Genomic DNA, 14,401 nt, shown 5'->3' on the forward strand with positions numbered 1-14,401 from the left:
TCAGAGCTAACGTCTAAAACAACCATCCCACGGTGGCAAAGAGCCAGGTGCCAGCCCCCCTCACTACTGATCTGGGCCCCAGATGAAATTCTGCAGCTGCGGATGTGATGGGCTTGTGGTTGCTGAGGCACCAAGTTGGGTAGATAACACTTGGCGATTCAACGGGAATTTTTAGCTTTCTTGGTTTATATTATGAAAGATTATGAGGAAGAAAATGGAAAATTATACTCATTCCTTCTGAATAGTGCGCTTCATGAAAACTCTACTGCTATGACAGAAAATCTCTTGGTATTTATTCCAATACTAGTTTTCTTACTTTTAAAAGTCTGGCTGGACTGTTCCAGCAAATATGCCCCTCCCAAAAAAACCCCATGTATTCCTGGGTCCCCCAAAGCATACAACAGGATACACACAGGACTCTTTCCCTAGCTGTACATGGGGGAAGGAGTTATACCTCAAGGACTGGATTATATTTTGCATTCTTTTTCATTTTGGACATGATGTAGTTCAAATTTTTACCAACTTCATACAGGATTGTGTCACTTTAGCAAATACTATATGAGGATATTATCATTTAACTTAAAAAATCATCAATGAACCGATGCTTTTCCGATGCCTCTTCCCAAGTGGCTCTGTCTCCAGTCTGGTCTTTTCCTCCTAGTCCAGCGCAAGGGAAAATTACTCCAGGGCATTAGGTTTTCTCAGTTGTATACTGTTTGTGAAGATATGAAGTTTCCAGACCCCAGGAAAGACCTGTGGAATAAAAGCCCTTTCCAGGCTTACTAATATAACAATGCCACCCGCTAATACGTATCTGCTAAGTTCTTTTCTTCCTCTTTTTTTAAAAAATACTGCTGGAACTCGAATGCAGGGCCTGAGCGTGCCAGGCGAGCACACTACCACGGTGCTGGGTGCACCCCAGTCCTTGACACTGTGCTAAGCATCTGACCTCGACTCAGCACTGAACCCCAGGCGATTCTGCTCATGCAGTGGTCAGTGTTACTTATGACCATTGTGCAGATGAGCCAGCTGGGGCTAGAGGGCTTCGTAGCTCGCCCCAGGGCACACAAGCTGGATCTGAATACAGGTCACCTGTGATTTTCTGCTCCAATCCCAGGCTGCTGGGCTGGCCCATAAAGTCGCAGAGACACTGGGGTTTTGTGCTGAGGACAGAAGCAGAGTCTTGCGTGTAATGACCACGTGTCCACACCGAAATTGGCCCCAGCCCAACACTTACGCTTTCTAGGTGTTTTGCAGTGGATTCTTGGCATGGTCTCAGGAAGGCCTCTAGTTTTTTTGAATCCCATTTTTAATGCCAAATTGTGTCCATATGATTTTCTTAGAGGAAACAGTACTAACAGAGTCTTCCCAACAAAGAAGGGCTGGGAGGGTCCTCAGATAAGGCAACAGGATCAACTCAAGGCCTGTCTCTGTTGACAGATGAATATCCTTGGTGCGGAAGCCCTGGGGCGAACAAGGAGATCTGTCAGGTTCTGTAGAAACTCAGTTTCCTAACTTCTTCCTGGAAGAGGCTGAACTCATGATCTTAAAGGTTCCTTCCAGATGCTGGGAAGTTTTATAAATATCCAGGTTGCAAAATACCAGGACAATGACGTCAGAACTGCAAGGCTCGGCTGGCCAGCGGGAGGCTTAGTGTCCTGTGTCACCACGTCTGATTCGGACAGTCACTGGAAACCACCAACATGCTCATACCTCAGGCCCAAGCCTCAGACTTCTTTCGCAAGCCAAACTGGGCCACAGCCACCGAATCCATTTTAAAAGGACAGGCGATCTGAGAGTTCTAAACCGTGCGCCTTGTAAACAGGCTGGTCTGTCCGGGCTTGCTGAATCAGAGTGGAGCCAGAAGCCGCGCTGGGTCCCATGTCTGCTTCCTAAGGTAGCAGTGCTGGGTGTGGGTGGGGCCACAGCTTTGAGGCAGGCAGCCACACTCTCTCTGGGCCACTCTACCAGTCAGCTGTCACCCCCAGAAGCCAGGGTTTGTGACAGATGTCAGTGAAAGAGACGTCTTACTAGTGTCACACGCACACAGGATATTCTCTTTAAGAGATCATTCATGTTACAAATCCCAGACTCCAACAGAACCCAAATAAAAACCCTCTTTCTGCTGATCAGGCTTGGCTGCCCAGGGATGGCACTCAGGGGTGACACTGCGCCCCAGGGGATCTTTGGCCATCTCTGCAGACTGCTTGCTTGCATGGTGGAGGGCGTGCCAGGGCTGCTGTTGACCCCCCCCACAGCACAGAACACAAAGCCCTGGCGATGGAGACCACCTGGTCCAAAGCTCCTCAGTGCCCAAGCTGAGCCCCGCTGCCAAAATCCTGCCACAGTCTCAGAGGCTTAAAATTTACGACAAAGATGTGAGGCACACCTCTTTTAGCTGCTGGGGTCCTGTGGTGACCATTCTAGACAAAGCCCTTGTTGCCATGGGGTGTATCTTCTAGAACCCTCTCGGACTTCTAGAACCCTCGCTCCTGCTCAGATCTCCCCAAAGGCAAAAAAGCAATGGCCCAGACCTCTTTATCTGCCTGGAAGAGTGAAGGCAGGTAGGAAAGTCAAGAGGGGAATACAGACTGCTTGTGCCCCTTCCTAGAAGACAGGGCCACAGCCAGGGGTAGCTGAGAATCAGGGACCAGCACATTGCACCTGCTCTGAATTCTGTGTCACCCCAGCACAGCCCACAGGTGGAGCCCAGAACATGGCCTCAGAAAGACAAAGGTCCCCTGAACAGCGCAGGGTAAGAGATCTGAATCGCCCCACCAACAGTTCCCCTCCGCTTGAGAGCACTACACAAAGACTTGCTCTCACCGACCACGGGTCATCTCCACTGCTTCCAGAAATCCTGCTGGACTGTTTCACTAACCCCAATTCACAGATTAGGAGGCCGAGGCTTGTGAGCCTGTTTTTAGTAGCAGATCTGGGTTCTTCTTCAGCTGTCTGGCTCTGATGCTATGATTGGCCCCCCGGATGAGGCTGTCTCCCACAAAAACCGAACCGGCACTGTCAACAGGGTATTCCCCCACAACAGGTCTCACAGCCACACCTCCCTCCCGGGGCCCACCCTCCAACACCAGGTGTCTGCCACTCTGCTGGGAGGAGCGGGGCAGAGATGCCAGGACCCCTGGAGATAAGGGCATCCCATTGGGAAATGAGCAGCACAATCTGGGGGGATCACGACTCCACGACTTTGTGTTTGGGGGCCAGACAACAGAGGAAGATAAAGCACCAAACAAGGGCCACCCATAGGTGGAAGCAGGGGACTTGGGGACTGAAAGGAATCAGCAGGTCTGAGTTCGAGTCCCAGCTCTGCCACTCAGCAGCTGTGGGACCAGTCTGACCCTCGATCTCTTTCCAGAAACCTCCACCCACTACTGTGCTGCTTGGATCACGTGAGATAATGTTGCACGGGGCTTGACACGTGCCTCTGAACACCTCCCACGCAGCCCTGGGGACACGGCCATCATCAGCTCTGAGATGGACAGACAGGTGCAGGGCAGAAGGCCTTTAGACCTGGGGGTGCTGAGCACGTGTTCCAATCTGAAGGATGGAGACTAAGAGAGTCACATGCATAGCTGGGGACCTCCAACATCCAGCTTCAGAAAAGCAAGCATGCCAGGTAGCAGCCTCCCTGAGCCCAGGGACTCAGCCACAGCGCAGGCCATCGCCACTGGATTGGGCTGATTCAGAAGCTCTGCAGGTCAGTGCAGGGGAGGAGAGGACCTTGGTGGGTCCAGCAGATGATGGACGTACAGCGTCGGGGAACTGCCTATGTTACTTAAGACCAAAGCTCTCAGCTCTAGCTTGACAGAGTCACGGGAAAGCTCTATGTGAGATTGGTGCGACTTCCTTCTCATTTGGAGAGACAGGAGAAGGCAGGAAATTCAATAATGTTGGACCAACTGTTCCTGCGGTGGTTTCCAGGCCCCTAAGCCCCACTTACACACAAGACTGCAACGAGCTGTTTACAAATCCCGCGCACTCCTCATTAAAGCAGGTCCCTGAGCACGGTCAGGATGAAACTCTTAGCTTGATTTAAGTCCCCAGTGCTTGAGAGCATTTCATTGCTTCCTTATTTAGGAAATGCCAAGTGCCCAATAAATGAGAGGACTACTCATCCGGCCACACTTGCAGACACTGACTCACTGGAACCTCCACTTTGCAGGGACGGAAACCAAGTCTGAGGGTGGAATGGGAGCCTGTCCAGATGTGTAATCGCAGCTGCAGAGTTAGGACCTGAATCAGGATGAGCCACCCTGGACACGTCCCCCGGGGCCACCAACACATTCTGCACCCAGCACAGCCCCAGCTGCCCTGCACCCTCCTACCCTGCCTTCTCCGTCAGCCCCAGCTTTCAAGAACAAGGGGGCTTTGTGAGCTCCTGGCCAGCTGCAGAGGCCGTGGCACCCCACACCAGCCATCTGAAAACCTGGAGGGGCCTCTGAGAAAGTGGGCACCGAGCAAGCCTCCTCACACCTACTTGACTGTCACTGAGGGTGTGATCAGTCACCACGCACCATCGTTAGAGCTGGAAGCTCGTTAGAGATGCACCTCCAGACCCTCGATTTGAGATGCGACGGCCGGTGTGGGCCAGTGCAAGGCGCCTGGACGGGAAGACCCGTGAGTGACAGCATCGTAAGAAGGACGCAGCCCTCACTGTCCTCCTGGGCTCAGCTGGTAAAACCAGAACCTCAGGACAGGAGCCCCATCGCCCTGAAGGAGAGTCTGCAACAGACTCCAACATGTGTTTTCGGGCAGGCTCTCTGCAAATTCTGAAGCAGGGGGTCCCTGGCTTAATGATCTCCCATGTCACTGGCCCTCCGTCTCCCCACCTGTGAAATTCAGTGGCAGGCCCAGTTCCCACGTTTGGGGCTGTGGGAGAATTATGCTCTATCCACCATTCATAGGCATAGGGAAGCAGTATTCGGGGGGTCGGGGACCCTGGTGCTTGGGGTCATGCAGTCCTTAATGCAAAGCCTGTTTCTGATCTTTTTATTGCTGTGTGACCTCAGATAAGTTACTTCTGTGGGGTCCCTTCTTCCTCCTGGGAGGGTTGTGGAGTCCTCCTACTTCATATGACGAAGGTTTTGTGGCTGGTTCTGCACAGGGCTTCCCCCCATGCTGAACACGCAGGAGTGACGCGCACTTCCTGCCGACAGTGCACACTGGAGAGAGACACTTAGGACGTCACACAGCATGGTATGCCTCCTTTCCGGACACAAGCCCCCAGGGTGCATGCACACAATATTTTGTGGAAAAAAAATAAAGAATGATGAAAACATTCCACCTCGGATGGGAGACGGTTTCCTTTCAGCCAAGAGAACCAAACTTTTGGGGGAGACTTTAAAGGCAGGCTCCTGTGGACTGCCATCCACCCCAGCTCTGCTGGCCGGGGGAGGGTCTGCACAGGCCCAGCTGCCTGACTAAGCCCCTCGTCCATCATTCACTCCATTAAAGAAGCTGCCACTATAATCGCTTTTAGATAGATCTGTGGCTTGCGGCTACATCAGCTTCCTGTTGGAGGATGAGTCACATACAAAGTTCATCCGAGCCCGTTATTGACAGCTAATAATGCATCTGTCGAGACGACCCGTATCATCCAAGGGTTTGGCTCTGCATGCTGATTCGGTATTGATCCCTCCATCTCCTACCACTCCTGATCCATCGCATAGTTCCTTGGCGGTAGCCGCTGAGGCTCTTTCCATCTTGATAAACAGTTCACCCTGTGTACCCAGCCTGGGTGGAGGGGAGCATGAGAGACGGAGGGGAAACAATCAAACATGGAGATTTGCAAATCAGCTAAAGAAGGCTGACCCTTGCAGCATCCCATGTCCTAAAGCTTAAGTCTCGCCCATAGCCTTGGGTTCGAGAGAATAAATGCCACCTGCAATATTACCCACGAGGAGGCCCCCCAGCCATTCTGTAAGAAGCAGCCGCTGACCCACAGCGGGAAAGGCCGAGTCCCCAGGGGATGGCTTCTTCCTGCCAGAGAGATCCATCCAGAGTCCCTTAACCCAGAATAATATCCTCGGCCATTTTAGGAGTTCAGAGGGCAAAAAGAGGAGGAAGCCGGAGAAGTGGCAGCAGAGCCACTCTGCTGCCCACTGTGGCCCCCCACACAGCCTCTTCCCCTGGCCTCACCCCTGGAGGCTGCTCTGTGAACAAAGATGAGTCTGGGGTCCCTGGAAAGCCCACCTCACCTCCCCATGTCAGGTCTGCCGTATGGGCCACACCACTGCCTTCCCCCAGAAGCACCTCCTGCTCCCTGTAAGGAGGTCCCTATTGCTCATGCCTCTCTGTACGGTCTGCCGATGCTACTGAAGCACATGGCATGTGAGCCGTCCCTCCTGGGAGGACAAGGACCTTGTTGTAGCCATCTTTGCCATCTCCTCTCCCACCACAGTAATGGCCACTGGTACGGTCAGTTCATAAGATCAATACCCAGAGCAGGGACTCCCCAGTGTGGAGGCCTGAGGCGTTGGCTGTAAATCCAGCTGCCTCTGCGGAGGGCTGATGGAGCCGGTCTGGAGTCTTGCATTCTAATTAGCACAGCCTGGTGGCCCTGATGGAAGTGCAGGAGGGACTTTCACACTGAGATGCACAGACCTGGGGCAGCCAAACCCGACAAGGCAGGACTGGTGACGGTATGTGACGGCTCACCCCTGTGACCCAAAATGGAAGCCTGCACAACCTCACTAAGCACTTACTGTGTGCCAAGCACTGCAATGTGCACTCCTAGAGTCGCAGACACAGCCAGCGCAGGGTCTTGCAGTCAAGAGTGAGGGGTGGATACAGGTACTTGTCCATGATACAAGTATTAGCCTATAAAAATGCCATGGGAAGGCCAGAGGGGAACAGGGGGGTCAGGACCCCTGGGCTTGAAGGAGCCAGGATGGGTTTTTAAAATTATTTTCCAGGAAGACAAGGGGGAGATGGGCACCCCAGGCAGCAGGAACCTCATGAGTCCAACTTTACTAGCTGCCAAGTCCATGGTTCAGCTGAGAAAAGGGCCAGAGGTCTGCTGTGGGCTCCGCCTCCCCAGAAATACAGACCGAGGAGCAGTGTGTGGGAGCTGGCGAGGGCTAGGTGACAACACTCAACTGCATGTGGCCTACACGCTTAAAACACTGATATCTGTGAATTTCCACCACAATCTGTAAATCTGTGATTTTCCTTAAAAAAAAAAGTGAATTTTTTCTTCTAATTAATATGGCCAGTGTCTATAAATAAACCAACGTCCTACCACTGCTCAGAGCTGTTCAGATAGAGGCCCAGGTCCAGAATCCTCCCTCCTCCACCACCTGGACCACCCATCTGCAGGAGTGGCAGTTAAACTCCACTGAGTGGCAGAGAGGTGGCTATGAACAGCAATAGCTGGTGGACCCTGCCGGAAGGCCAGCCAGGCCAACCCGGTCAAGGTCCTGGAGGAGGGAGGAACTGGGAAGCAGGCAGGTAGCCCAACAGTCTGTGGACAACGAGGCTGGTGCTGACCAGAGCCTGGAAACAGGGACAGACACAGAGAGGAGGGGATGGCTTTGACTTGGGCAAGTTTCAAAGGGTCATGGACAGGTCAGAGCAGGACACCTGGGACAGAAGATTCAAGGACCAAATGTAAGGCAGAGGGTGTGGTGGGCCTGAGCCACACAGTGGCAGAAAAGGAAGAGGGTGCAGAGAAAGCTGCTCACTCGGTCACTGATCACCAGGACGACATTGAAAGCATCTGCGGACTTCCTTGGCTCTCAAAAGTGTCCAGAACTCGGGGAGCCGGGACTAGAGGTGGTAACCTGTGAATCATCACCGGGGTGCAATAAGTCCCTGTCACTTCTGGGAAGGGCAGTGCTGCTGAGGGTAGTGTTCAACGCCTTGAAAACTGACCCGTGCCAGGCAGGGCTAGGCGAGGAGCGAGCATCAGGGAGTGAGACTCTGGTGCCCTCAGGCCGACATCCCAGTGACAGAAGACCACAAATGATGGCAACACCACAGAGAGAATGAAGAGGGGGGGCTGGGCACACGTCAGCATGTGTGGGCGGCGACATCAGGGAAGTTCTGGGGAGCAGACATGCGAGGGCAGAGCCTCGCAGGGCAAGTGACCTAGCACAGGGCAGTGGGAGGAGCCTCTGGGCAGCAGGAGGACCTTGGCAAAGGCCTTAGGGGATGCTGGAGGGAGAGCCAGGGGTCAGTGTGGGGGAGAGGGGGAAATGGGAGCAGGGAGGTATGAACTGGAGCAGGAAGCACAGCTTGTGGCTGTAGGAGACCCTTCTGGCTTCTGCTCTGGGTGCAGCGGTTACAGGTGACTCCAGGATCTGGGATGGAGCACCGGGGGATGGAGTTGCCGCCATCTCTCCTGCCTGAGCTCAGAGGAGCAGGAATGGAGGAGGCACTTCCACACTGTTAGGTGGGAGAGCATTAGACCTCAGGGACAGGCAGCAGGAGCTGGGTCCACAAGGACAGTTGGGGGGGGGCTTCAGGTGGAGTTGAGGCCCTAATCGGGGGAGTCCACAGGGACAACTCAGAAGGAGGGGGTACCAGGGAAACACACAGGAAGCAGAGTGGCCTCCAAGAATCCAGAAAGGGCGGGGTTAGAAATATCAGCAATGCGGGAGAAACCTCCTCATCCTCTGTCTCAGTCCAAAATGCTTCGTCCTAAACCTCTCCCTTAAAACAAACCAAAACAACGACAAGGGCTGGGATGTGGCTCAAGTGGTAGTGCGCTCGCCTGGCATGCGTGAGGCACTGGGTTCCATCCTCACCACCATATAAAAATAACGATATTGTGTCCGCCTAAAAAAAACTAAAAAAAAATATTTTTTAAAAAAACCAACAAAAACAAACAAAAACCCCAAGCATTACTTAAAGTTATTTGAAAATGCAAATAACTTTGATGAAGCATCTCCAATTGGGGGGGGGAGCAGTGAATCTAGGAACTTAGGCTGCTAGGCTGCTGCCTTCCTCCTACTGAATTCTCATAAGTTGCTCCAGAGACCTTGGCGGGGGTGTGGGAGGAGCTGGTAACTTGGGAGGAGCTGGCAACTTGGGATCCTGGCAAGCGTGAAGTTAAGAGTCAAAAGTTGCTGAGCACTTCCTCCAGGCCAGGCGCCTGTTGGGGTTCTGCAGTCAGTGCCCTCAGGGAACCCTCAGAAGCGCCCTCTGAGCTGCCTACTCAGTGCACAGACGGCTGGGGAGGCCCAGACTTGCTCATCCTCCCCACACAGCAGACTGGAATGCAGGACAGGCCGGGAGGCACGCAGGCGCAAGGGGAATGTTAGGTAGCTGGGTGCTACAGAATCACAATGGAGGTCCCCCGAGGTTAACTGGGCAGCGCTTGTAGTGAGGGTGGCCCAGAGAGGCTCTCCTGAGAACCTTCCAGGCTCCGCAAATGTTACTTCTAGGAGAGTTACAAATGAACTCCTAGCACATGGTGTGTTTACAGTCCTCAGGGAAAGGGGCAGCAGTCCACATAAATACTGAGCATTCCCCGAAAAATCAAACAAGTCCAATAAAAATCATGAGATGATTGATTAGGCAAAATGAATTCATATGCACAGCGAGGAAACTAATTATGACTTCTAAATGAACACGGCTGTTTCTATTAAAGATTTAACAGTGTGGCAATAACATACTTCAGTTGATGACTGACTTCAGAGGAAAAAAAAATGGGCAAATCAGCAGTAGGAAAGACACCATTTGGGTCCTCGCTAAAGTTCCATTTTCTTATCTTAAAAGATACTAGAAATTCTTAAAAACTGTGGGTGGTCATAGGATACTAAAAGTCTTAGACCATTCCTACAAGGTGTTGTTCTGTTGTGTAGACTGAATTTTGACCTGCTTAAAAAGAAACTTTCTTCACATGTTCTTTCCCTGGGTCCTCGGCATCCACAATTTAGGACATGGGTGGAGGTTTGATGAGGTGAAGGCAGGTACCACCGAACAGCCTGAATACAGCACAGCTCAGAAAGTGAAGGCACCTGGTGGGACCCGCTGCAGCGTGCCCACAGCCATCCCATAACCCCATAGCGAAAGTGAAAATGTTTCGAAAACCAGACTCACTCCATTTCTCCCACCCGGCAAGAAATTTGGGTCCTCAGAAAACAAACTGGCTGCAAGTGTCAACTCTTCGGAGATGGGTGCTAGTTCCACTAGGAAGAAGGGACCCTGTTTGTCTTTAGAAAGTGACATGCCACTTTCTGAAAATCTTACCGCTGGTTCATATGAGGCTGTGTCTTCTGTGGAACTGTCTCATAAAATTCTATCGCATCCATTCTCCCCCGCCCCGTGACCCCGGCCCCCTGCAGCCCCGAGTTCCAGCAGAGTTTCCACAGGCTTTGGGGGTCCACCCTGAGGGGTCCTCACTGGCCCCCGTGGGACCCAGGGAAGGGCAGTGCACTCCCAGGTCTATTCTCTCCTCAACATTTTCCCGTGTCCCTAGGCACAGTTCTAGGTCCGGGGATTTTTTCAAGCGTCCAAAAAAAAAAGCCCTGCTCCTCCGTGACCCTCGGCTGCGGGGAGGCCTTGAGGACTGGAGGTAAACAAGTTCGCGGTGGCCCACGTCCCGCTGAGCGCCACCAAGGAGACTAGGCGGGACAGGTGGGCGCCGAGGAGGGGGCTGCCAGGCGGACGCCAGCGGTACTCTGGGCCTCTCTGAGGAGCGGCAGGCGGGCTGTCCCTGAGGGGGCTACGGCTGTCCCTCGCGGGCCAGGGGAGAGTGACTGCGGTGGAATCCCAGCGCGCGGTGGCACCGCAGGAGGCGGGGGACAGGGAAGGAGAAGGTGTCACCGCGGCCGCGCGGCCAGGACTGGCCAACTTTGCCCGCTGCTGTCACAGCTCCGGGGGCGTCCGGGGCAGCAGGACGGCGCGGTCCGCCGAGGACCCTCCGCCCGCTCGCCCGCCCGGTCCCTGGGCGCTGGCCCGGGGCGCGGAGGGGGTGCGGCCGAAACTTGTGGACTGCGCTGAGGCGCGGCGGCCGGCCACCTCCGGCCGAGACAAAGCGGCGGCGCCCGCGCCCCTCACCTGTCCAGCCAGAAGGTCCAGGGCGAGTGCAGCGGGACCCCGCCCGGCTCGGGCCCCAGCGCCGACGGCGGGGGCAGCCCCGGAGGCTCTGCGGCCGAGGCTGGCGGCTCCGGCGGCTCCGGCGACTCCCGGGCCCCGGCGGGGGGCGCGGCGGCCGGGGGCAGCGCCATCTTCTCCGCCCCGCCTGCCAGGCCGCGGGCGCGCGGACCCGGGAGCGCCGCTGAGTCACCCGGCCGCCCCGCCCCGCCCCGCCCCGCCCCGCCCCGAACCCCGCCCCGAGCCCCGCCCCGCCCCTAGCCCCGCCCCTAGCCCCGCCCCGAGCCCCGCCCCGAGCCCCGTCCCGCCCCGAGCCCCGCCCCGAGCCCCGCCCCGAGCCCCGCCCCGAGCCCCGCCCCGAGCCCCGCCCCGAGCCCCGCCCCGAGCCCCGCCCCGCCCCGAGCCCCGTCCCGGCCGCCTGCCACCCGCGAGCCAGGGCATCGCTACCAGGGCCAGGGCAGGGCCCCGCCACCACCAGCTGCAGCCCGGTCCCGTCCTGGCAGCCGGACCAGGCTGCACCCCAGCCGCCAGCCAGGGCACCGCCAGCCAGACGCCCACCAAAGGCAGGCCCACGCTGGGTGCAGGCAATTCAGCTGAGGCACCCCGCAACCCAAGCGACCCTGGCGTGGCCCGTAGGAGTGAGAGACACAGGAAAGGCCAGGGGAGGGCTCTGCAGCCGGCAGGAGGTCAGCAGGATGGAAAGGCAGGCTACAACAGATGGAGGCCAGGATGGACCCTTGGATGGAGGCTCAGCCTCCCACGGTGCAGAGGAGTAGGGACAGATAGACACACCTGCAGTCTACAGGATGGACAGGGAGGCTGGCAGATGGCTGGAGGAAGGAAGGAGGGGTGGAGGCATGCAAGGGCAGATGGAAGCACAGTTGGATGTGACAGATAGATGGAGAGCAAGGACCAATGGCCAAATGGATAAAGAGACTCCGGTGCCCAAGAGGGCAGAGACAAAGGGCCAGACAGAGGGTGGACCAGACGGACCACTGACTCAAGGCATGAGGTATAGCAGACCAGCTCTACGTTGCACATGGTGACAGCGAGCCTCCTAATTCAGCAGATCTGAAGGGACCAGAGCCTCCTCCTCACCTCTCTGGAGTCACTATGGGGCCACAGAGAGTGGCTCCAACCTGACCCAAGTGTGGCCAACTTCCAAGAAGGGTCTCAGAGTCAGAGTACTCCAGCCCTTCCCCAAAGCATAGGCAAGAAAGAAGGAGAAAAGCAGGGCATTCTGAACAGAGCCCTGTGCTCCTCGGGCCTGTGCCATGAGATTCCCGAGCTCCAGGTAAGAGGACCCTCCTACTCTAGCCCTGCCCTGTTACTCTCTCTTTCAAAAGCAAAGCAGAGTCATATGAACACACACATTGCCCGCGACATGGCTGTGGACACGCTCTCTGACCTTGAACTTCTGGACAGTCCCTCTCTGTCCTTGAGCTGAGAATGAGGAGTTTTCCACTCATAGATTTTCCACCTGGCCTAGGGCATGTTCTGCTCCTGACTTGAACGTCCACTGGCAGGGGGTAGGAGAGAAACTGGAAAATGAAATGGGTTCAAGGACTTCTTAGAAGGACAGGCTATCCTCAATCTAAGGTAGTGTCCTCCCCAAGAGATAGCCAAGGTGGCATAACATGTCAACGGAAACAGGATGGGTGCTTTGTAGTCCCTGCCTCCAGCATAACCTTCTAGCAACATAAGACGCCAGAAGCAGCAACATATTTTCTAAAGCCCTTCCGCAGAAATCATGGGCTCCGCTGGTTAGATACAATCTCTCCTTTAAAACACAAATATGGCACCATGTAGGCTGTTCTGCACTTTACCCTGTTCATTTGTCTAATAACAACAATCCAACAAGGAAGGTGTTACTCACCCTTCTTACATGTGAGCAACAGAAAGGCTAAGTTAACCTAAAGGTCACACAGCTAGTAAATGGTAGAGCTGGGATTTGAACACAGGTATTCAGACTCTGGAGTCCAGGCTTTCAACTACTGGAAGCTAATGTCCAGATGATAAAAATGAGCCATGACTAGTCGGTCTCCCTTCCTCTCAAGACTCTCAATCTTCCTGTCCAGAGGAAACTGCTATAAATAGGTTCCTTCCAGAAAAAAAAAAAAATGCAAGTAGGTACCTAAAAGCACATATCTAGATTCATAAATTGTATCTCTGCATCTTTTTAATAATAGAAATAGAAGCACTTAATACCTAGGATGCCCCTTCTTCTCTTACTTAACATTCTTTGAAGATTTTCCACACCAAAACATCCACTTCCTCTTAAGGGCTGCAAAGTAATTCATTGTAAAGAAGTAATATGATTTAATCCCGTAGCCTTCAACATGAATACAGTTTAGAGACATTTTCCTTTGTAAATAATGCCACCGTAAGCATTTTTATATTTATGTCTCTCTTGATCAGAATGAATCTGTCTCAGGATGAGTTTGGAGAAGCAGGGTTGCTGGCTGCGTTGAGACACTCGAGGCAGACTGCGACGCCGCTGTGCAAAGTGGGTACAGGGGTTTACGTGCAGCTGATTTGTAAATAATGGTCAGCTGTGAAAGCTTATGCTCACTAAGTGACGTTTATCTAATTTCTAAGGCATGGGTAAAGGAAGTGCTGCTTTTGGATGATGAAGAACCTAGTCAGAATGTCGAATTTTTTGATTCATCTGCAGGTGCTTTCACAATGCACTCGGCAATAAAGGACCCTTTTAATTTCTTTTTCTCTGGGGTTTCTATAAAAGAAAGTGGGGACCCAGGGTAAATTATTTTCAGAGCTTAGACACAGGAACAGTTCTATGGAAAAGCAGTTAAATGTCTCCTTCTGTTCTTGCTCTGGCCTCCAGGAGGCTCAAAATTCTATCTGCTACTCAAGCAGAACATCGGGATGAACCAAGGAGGAAGCACCATGATTTTGATATTTATTCCTAATTCTATCAGAGTCACCTTACTGCATCTATGCACCTTCTCCTGGGCTGTTTGGGAAGTTGGTGGTCTAGAATTAAATCAAATACAAAGGATCTAAAGCTAATAAAAGAGGGCAGATCCCAGGGCTACATGGCCAAGGCAAGGAGGGAGCCAGAGGGGCACTCTCCCCGCCTTCCTGCTCGGCATGTGTAAGACACTTAATTATTCTTATTGCTCTTTAGCATCACTAAAAGAAAACAAATCTGGAAAATTCCCTCATCTTCCCCACTTTGCAAGTGGACGGCAGGAATTCAAGTTTCCAGGTAGGAAGGGGTTTTGGAGATCCCCTGAGCAAACCTACGACTTGACAAACGCGGAAACTGAGGCCCAGAGCAGCGAGGCCACTTACCTGAGGCCACAGCTCTAGGGAGGGAGGC

General features: G+C 53.8%; 1 protein-coding gene across 2 annotated transcripts in view; it reads right to left on the reverse strand.

Annotated features, from left to right (window-relative positions):
• Positions 1 to 11,270, reverse strand: part of EIF4E3 (eukaryotic translation initiation factor 4E family member 3) — a 104,439-nt gene extending 93,169 nt beyond the window's left edge. The window contains exon 1 of one of the 2 annotated variants that reach the window (XM_081276315.1): positions 11,023 to 11,270. In XM_081276315.1, the coding sequence (XP_081132441.1) occupies positions 11,023 to 11,192 (170 nt within the window). In that variant the 5' untranslated portion in view covers positions 11,193 to 11,270. The remainder of the gene's footprint in view (positions 1 to 11,022) is intronic. The other variant, XM_081276316.1, reaches the window with a different exon arrangement.
• Between the last annotated feature and the right edge of the window lie 3,131 nt (positions 11,271 to 14,401).

This window comes from Spermophilus citellus (assembly GCF_964194105.1).
Source record: "Spermophilus citellus genome assembly, chromosome: 19".
Lineage (NCBI taxonomy): Eukaryota > Metazoa > Chordata > Mammalia > Rodentia > Sciuridae > Spermophilus > Spermophilus citellus.